At 37.2% G+C, this 8,395-nt stretch overlaps 1 protein-coding gene across 1 annotated transcript; it reads left to right on the forward strand.

Moving 5' to 3' along the window:
* Window positions 1-4,998: 4,998 nt before the first annotated feature.
* LOC105091624 (small ribosomal subunit protein eS4, X isoform) lies at window positions 4,999-5,851 on the forward strand. Its single transcript, XM_031455446.2, has one exon. The coding sequence runs from the start codon at window positions 5,014-5,016 to the stop codon at window positions 5,803-5,805; it is 792 nt and encodes a 263-aa protein (XP_031311306.2). The 5' UTR covers window positions 4,999-5,013; the 3' UTR covers window positions 5,806-5,851.
* The last annotated feature ends 2,544 nt before the right edge of the window (window positions 5,852-8,395 follow it).

Here is an 8,395-nt window from a genome sequence, read left to right on the forward strand (position 1 = left end):
CAGTGCTAAGTTATTGATATGTAATTATTCATTTATGCCCCTCAATAATCCTATAAGGTGGATATTATTATATTTCCTTAAGTGTGTTATTTAAATTAATGGAGGTCACCACTAGGAGAAAGAGCTAAAAATGATTTCCTCTGGAAATGGGACTAAGAGGTAGAGAAAGGTAGGGCAGGGTTCCATTGCTTTTCATTAAAACTCTTCTGTACTATTTGATTTTTAAAAATTACTCCAGTAATGTATTTTCTTATAAAAATGGAACATTGCAGAGAAGGCTGAAGGCTAAAATCTGTTATGGGTTTCCACCACAAGCAGCAGAAACTATTTTATCAGTTCAGTGTGTATATCCTTAAATATTTTCATCTGTGTTTAGATATATACATATAAACTATTGAAAATGTATGATAATGTTTCCTTGTGTGCTTCTATATATGGTCTACTATTTTCTATGGGCTGAATTGCATCCCCTCCCCACCCCCCCAAAAAAGATGTGTTGAAGTCCCAGTACCTACATTCCCAAATAATGTGACCTTATTTGGGAATAGAATCTTTACAGCTAATTACAGTCCTTAAGGTGCATCCTAATCCAATGTCTGGTGTCCTTATAAAAAGGGAAATTTGGACGTAGAGGTAAACCATACAGAGGGAAGACCATGTGAAGATTCAGGGAGAATGCCATGTGAAGACAGAGGATTGGAGTTACATTGCCATTAAGCCAAAGAACATCTGGGGCCACCAAAAGCTAAGAAGAGTATTCCACTGGGAAAAGGAATGCTTCCCCTACAGCTCTCAAAAGGAGCGTGGTCCCTGTGACACTTTGATATTGAACTCCTAGCCTCCAAAACTGGGAGACAATAAATTCCTGTTGTTTCAAGCACCAGTTTGTGGTGCTTTATCTCTGCATCTCTGGGTTTTCCTGCTTTTTTTCCCTCCCACCTCAGAATAGATTGGAGAGCCATCCAATGTGGCACTTTTGAGTGTGAATAGAGGAACAAGTATAAACCTGGGCTCTCCTGGATAAACTGAAATGCACATCACCTAGTAAACGTAAAGATACCACGTTTTAAAATGCTGCATAGTATTGTACAACATTGCTACAGTTTCTTTAGCCATTCTACTTCCAGTGGATACAATAGTTTTTCAATGTTTCATTGTAAAAATAATGCAATAAATCCCTTTTTGTGAATTTGCATATATGTGTTAGTGCTTCTCTAGCATAGATACACGGAAGCCAAACTGCTGGGTCATGAGGAATATGAATTTCCAAATTACCCTCAAAGTTGTTTTACCAATTATACTTTCACCAGGAATGTAAGACAACACCTGTTTTCCTATAACCTCACCAAACCTGATGCAGTAAACTTCTTAATTTTTATCAATTGCTTGCTGAAAAGTTGTATCTTATCTTTGTTTCAACGTTCATTTCCCTGATTACCAGCGAGGTTTAGCATCTTCTCGTAAGTTTATTGACAATTTGTATTTCATCTCCAATGAATTGCTTGCTCATATCATTTGCTTACTTTTCTGTTGAGTTTTGTCTCTTTCTTATTGATGTAAAGGAGGTATAGATAGATAGATAGGCAGAGAGATAGATATGTTTATACACACAAATATATTCATACTTATAAACTTATGCCTGCTATATACAGTGCAAATATTTTTTATCAGTCTATCCATTTCTTTATATTTGTTTGTGGTGTTTTTTTATCAAACAAATTTTAAAATTTTAATTTAGTCAAACTTATCACTATATTACCTTTTTGGCCTTTTCTTTTGATATCTTCAGAAGATCTTCCTTACATTAAGGCCATCAACAAATTATTGTTTAATTTTCCTCCATTATTTTTATTATTTTGTTTTCTATTTGATTTTTCAACTATGTGCACACATTATCTTAATATAAGTTTTAAACTTATATAACTTTTTTAAAAAGAACACAGGATTTTGAGTCAGTCAGAAAGATGTGGGTTGGAACCCAGTTCTGCCTCTTCCCAGTCACATGACCTGGGGCAGAGGACCAATTGTGACCTCAGGCTTTGAAAAATGAATGAAATAAATACACATGGGAGGAGTTCAGTAACTGGTATCACTATTATTTTTAAGTTAATCAGTGATGATTGTACATCACTGTGAATATCTTTATTGTCACTGAACTGTATACTTAAAAATAGATAAAATAGTTATGTTATATGTATTTCACCATGATTTTTTGAGCAACTGACCAAGATTAACTCAAAGTTTTATCAAAGACTCTATGAATTTAGGTTTGGCTTTTAAAAAGAAAACTGCACAATTTAAAAAGAAACAAAGAATCTAATCTTGGAGTTTAGAAGACTATGATAATAAAGAAATATTTGGAAAGAGAACAGGAGGGAAAATGTGTAAACATTTAATATGAACTGATCAACACAAAACTTCAACCAGTATAAAGAAGTCTTATTGATAGTAAGTGGATGTGGAGGAAAAGATAGTTTAAAAATAACATAAAATATAATTATAAAATCCCACAGCTTACTTCAGGGCCATTATAACAGGAGTTTTTAGTCTAAAGACCATAGATTAAATGCTGTTAGAAGACAATTGGACTCTCATCTTACATCATCTGCAAAAAAACTGACTCAAAATGGATTAAAGACTTAAAATTAAACATTAAACCTGGAACCATAGAACTCCTACAAGAAAACATAAGGAAAACACTTCTTGACATTGGCTCTTACAATGATTTCTGGATATGACACCAAAAGCACAAGTAAAATCAGATTAAGTGGGACTGTATCAAACTAAAAAAATTCTTCACAGCAAAGGAAATAAGCAACACAATGAAAAGAAAAACCTACAGAAAGGGTCAAAACATTTGCAAACTGTACATCTGACCAAGGATTAATATCCAAAATATTATAAAGAACTCCTACAATTCAATGGCAAAAAACCTAAATAACCTGATTTTAAAACGGACAAAGTAACTGAATAGATGTTTCTTCAAAGAAGACATACAAATAGCCAACACACATATGAAAGGTGCTCAACATCACTAATCATCAGGGAAATGCAAATCAAAACCACAACGAGATATCACCTCATACCTGTTGGGATAGCTTTTATCAAAAAGACAAAAGATAAGTGTTGTGGAGGATGTGGAGGAAAAGGAGCCCTTGTACATTGTTGATAGGAATATAAATTGGTACAACTGTCACCGGACCAGATTCATTTACTTGACGCACAGCAAGCCAAACGCAGGGATTGCCGAGTTTTGCAGCAGAGGAAAGATTTATTCACACGTCAGTCAAACCAGAAGACAGAAGAACAAATCTCAAATCCGCCTCCCCCAAGGCTTGGGGCTGGGGTATTTATGGAATAAAGCTGAGGCTGGGGAGCATGGGGGGGAAAGGTGATTGAAGATAAGAAGAAGATGAGGTGATTGTTGGTTTGCACAGAGGCAACAGGTGCACCTAAACTACGAGCGCCTTCATGGGATGAACATGGATGTTAGCATGTTCTGAGGGTGGACTTTTTGGCCCTCTGGCACCAAAAGGTCACCAATCAGACACTCATTCATGACCAGCTGGAAGGTCAGTGGTCTCAACCAGTCTTAACTGGCTCAAGCCTGAACTAGACACGGCTGAATCTCAGTTCCTGAAAAATGACTTGGGCAAATTTCTTATTGTTTAGGGTACCTGATGCTTGGAGGACATGCAAGTTTTTGTAAAAATAATTAAAGCAAACTTGATCAGTGAAGGCAGGTTACAGTTCATTGTTTCCTAAGCAAGTTATAGTTTAGCGGCTCTAACTAATGGCTACCCTCAGCTTCACAGCCACTGTGGGAAACAGTATAGAGGTTCCTCAAAAAAAAATGCTGATGGGAGACAAATACAGTTGCACATTACAATGGCAATATGAGCACAGGGCAGTATCTGAAGGCATGTATAGCAGAATTTTTAGGGAAAAGCTCACATGTGGAAGGTGACAAAAAGCCTGGTAGCTACCAACGATAAAGAACAGAGACTTTCCACCATGAGTTCCTTCTATATAAAGGAGAAGTTCTACTTCAAAAGTTTCCACAGGAGGATTTGTAATTCCGAAAGAGATTAAAGTATCCAGAGCACTTAGTTTAACACGAATAGTGAAAAGAGAAAAATATGATAAAATGTAGCCAGATGGACATTTCTAAGTACTTCATGCTCGTGAACATTCCAGAAACACCCTGAGTAGAGATATTATAATCCTAAGTAATAAAATTAATTCACTGTGCAGCTTTTTCCACCAAACCTCTCTAAAGACTGAGAAACCATCAGGTTTGTTGGCCCTAACATGATAAAATTTAACTTTTAACTTATGTTCTGTTTAGAGCTTCAGCTTTCTGTATTTTGACTTGAAAAATAGACTTGCTCCCAAAGAAGAGTCTACCTTTTATTATTATAAGAATGACTGAGGGATTTAAAATATTTATCTAGAACAGTAATATAGAATAAAATCCTAGAATACTCTATATATAATGGAATATTATTCAGCCATTAAGAAGAAGGAAATCTTACCATTTGTGAAAATATGGACATTATTTTCACAATTGTGGGCATTATCCTAAGTGAAATAGGTCAGGCAGAGAAATACAAATACCATATAATCTCACTTATATGTGGAATGTAAAAAAATAAGCAAGCAAAAAACGAAAAGACAAAACCAAGGTTACAGATAAAGAGAACAGATTGGTGGTTGCCAGAGGTAGGGGGTGGAAGGGTTGGCAAAATGTGTGAAGAGGATCAAAATGTACAAACTTCCAGTTATAAAATAAATAAGTCATGGGGATGTAATATACTACAAGGTGACTATAATTAATACTGTATTGCATATCTGGAAGATGCTAAGAGAGTAGATCCCAAAGTTCTCATCACAAGAAAAAAACTATCTATAGTGACAGATGTTAACTAGAATTATTGTGCTGATCATTTTGTAAGACATACAAATATTGAATTAAAAAAGAAGATTAAAGCTCTTTTCGTGCCTAGCACAGCCATGGCTCATGGTCCCAAGAAGCACCTGAAGCATGTAGCAGCTCCAAATCATTGGATGCTGGATAAACTAACTGGTGTGTTTGCTCCTCGTCCATCTACTGGTCCCCACAAGCTGAGGGAATGTCTCCCCCTCATCATTTTCCTAAGGAACAGACTTAAGTATGCCTTAACAGGTGATGAAGTAAAAAAGATTTGCATGCAGCATTTCATTAAGATTGATGGCAAGGTTTGCACTGATATAACTTACCCTGCTGGTTTTATGGATGTCATCAGCATTGACAAGACTGGAGAGAATTTCCGCCTGATCTATGACACCAAAGGTAGCTTTGCTGTCCATCGTATTACACCTGAGGAAGCCAAGTACAAGTTGTGCAAAGTGAGAAAGAACTTTGTGGGCATAAAAGAAATCCCTCATCTGGTGACCCATGATGCGTGCACCATCCGCTACCCTGATCCCCTCATCAAGGTGAATGACACCATTCAGACTGATTTGGAGACTGGCAAGATTACTGATTTCATCAAATTCGACACTGGTAACCTACGTATGGTGACTAGAGGTGCTAACCTGGGGAGAATTGGTGTAATCACCAACAGAGAGAGACATCCTGGTTCTTTTGATGTAGTTCACATGAAAGACGCCAATGGCAACAGCTTTGCCACCTGGCTCTCCAATATTTTCGTTATTGGCAAAGGCAACAAACCATGGATCTCTCTTCCCTGTGGAAAGGGTATCTGCCTTACCATTGCTGAGGAGAGAGACAAGAGACTGGCGGCCAAGCAGAGCAGTGGATAAAATGATCCCTAGGTGACAGGATTGGAATTAAGTCTTTTACTTTAATTAAAGATAATACCGAATTTAAAAAAAAAAAGAGGATTAAAAAAGAAATAGCCACTGATTAGGTAACAAGTGCTATGCAAAAATCTGTCCAGACACTACTTAACTGAATAAATTTGGAATAAACTCCCTATAGTAATCACAAATAGAAAAGTCTACATCTTACAGAAAGAACATGTACCCTTAAGTATCTGAAAAAGTGGTTTCAATGCACTTCTTTTGGGAATATGATTCTTGAGCAATCACTGAATCTCAGCTTTCTTATTTACCTTGAGAAAATTAAATATTTTCCAACTCTAAATTTCGATGATTCTAGTCATTTAAAAAATATTGCATTTGCTGTTTAATTTAGGGTATGAAAGAAAGTGACACCCTATCTTTGTTACAGCAACTAGATGTACTACTACTAAATACAACTACTAAAATTAGAGTCCGTTTATGCACCCAAATGCCTCAAAATATTGAACAGTTATAAAATTTTTATAGCTGATGAATAATTAGTGAGGGCTTTACTTCAATAAGTAATTTTAAAATGGCTAAATTTTTCATTTGTAGCTCTCATGGAATGCAGAGTAGAGAGTATATAATATACATAATAATCTCATGGACAGCTGGGAAACACAAAACTCATCTGAAAGAGATTGCATTTTTACTCATGTACATGCAATTTACTCAAGAGTAGATTATTTTTTAATTGTCTGTGTTTGAAGGAATTTAGTTGTATCAAAAGAGATAAAACAATAACATATGCCTCACTCGGCAAGCTTTTAAAAAAATACGGCAGACAATAAGATACTGCATTGTAGGCTTAACGGTTCTCTTTTTTTAATGCTCCACAACCATCTGTCACATATTTTCCAAGACAGACCTGTTTTAATATCCCTTCCAATCATCTCCATACACTTGTACAATTCTCTAGGAACTCAGATATTTAAAATATTTTGGCAAGTGGGAAACGAAAAAAATCGAGTTAGTATCCATTAAAATAAAACATACGTCTATTTAAAAGAACACAGGAAGTCACAAGTGACAGGGAATCACAGGTTTAAGAAACATCTTGATTGTTTACAGAAGCCCATGCATGCCTGTTAAGTATTTACATATAACATCATCTTAGATCCAGGCACTATGAGGAATAAGCACCAATTCTATTCAGCCCCCCAGATCTCCGGACACACTTTCTCAGATAAACATGGTTCCACCTCAGTTCGTTGCTCCGATTCCACCCATCTGTTCTGGTAATTGCTTTTCCTTCCTCACTATAGTTTCCAGAGTCTGGACAGGCTTATCCTGTTTCCTCCGGATGGTGTTTTCGTTTGGAGTCAGTTCCTGATTCCTCTTCCTGTTCCCTTTTATCCACTCTTGTTTGGCCTCTCATTTGCACTGTAGACTCCTAACACAGAACCGTCTAAGCACGATTCCAACCACCATCCTGACTTTAGGTAGAACGGCTGGCACTTTAATAGCATAATCTTTTGTATCATTAAACACACACACACACACACACACACACACACACACACACACACACACACACACACACACAGAGGAAACTGAGAAGAACAGGATGGAAGGAGGGTGGGGAGTGGCCAAGTGCTTTAAACATACTGTGATACCTAAGTTTTATAGCTATATACAGACAACATCAATTGATAAAACTCTACTTTAGAAGTCACAAAACAGGAGAGAGCCTTTACCTCTGTGTTAGTGTTGGGGCAATAGGGTGGATAGGGTGTATATTTCTCTGAAGTGCCAGTGATTAAGCTGCGAACTAGAAGAGAAGTCATTAGCAAAAACCCCACCTTGTTCACAGGAAAAGGGGAACTCATCTACAGCTATGGGGTGGGAAGGAGGAGTCACTGTAAAAGACCAAGTCCAAATAGCGGCTGTTGAGAGAGACAATTCTCCAAGAGTTTCTTGCATTTCTGTGCATCTTGCCACCAGGGCACTGAATGCCCTTTGATCTGAACTGTGTTTTCGAGGATGTTTGTATAACAAACTGCCTTGGAAGATAGAGATAGTATCTCCCCTCAGAGCAAAGGACAAGTTTGCTTGTTGTCCAGCGTAGTAAAAATAATGTTTCCTTCTAGAGCCAAGGGTATATGTGTGCTGGTAGTATTCTAGCGCATTATGAAAACACAGGTCTCCTAAGCCCAAGGTGCCTTTCCTATAAAGGAACCCACTGTATGCACAGGTATAAACTGGCCCTCATGTCACCCTGTGAGAACTGGGGCTTAGGGAAATGGTATAAAATATGCCCTTACTCTGGCTACTTCTCTTGCTGTGAGTAATAAACTGCCCTCCGTTTCTTACACAGGAGTCTTGTGTCTTCTGCAGCCTCCATGAAACTGTGGCAGGCTAACTAGATAACTAGCATGTAGGGTAAAATCTCAGACTCTCTGAAGTTCTTGCTAAGGTCCAGATATTAAGATTATATGGGCACCTGATCCAGGGGAAATCAAGGTGAAGGATGGGACATGGAACCATGGGATTTCAGAGTTTTCATTTCAAGCCAGTAAAAGAGGAGCAGTTCTTGAGTCTATTTCCT

Source organism: Camelus dromedarius, chromosome 7 (genome assembly GCF_036321535.1).
Source record: "Camelus dromedarius isolate mCamDro1 chromosome 7, mCamDro1.pat, whole genome shotgun sequence".
Lineage (NCBI taxonomy): Eukaryota > Metazoa > Chordata > Mammalia > Artiodactyla > Camelidae > Camelus > Camelus dromedarius.

What these genes read in the sequence shown, in the direction of transcription:
- LOC105091624 (XM_031455446.2), top strand. Translation starts at nt 5,014, where the DNA reads ATGGCTCATGGTCCCAAGAAGCACCTGAAGCATGTAGCAGCTCCAAAT.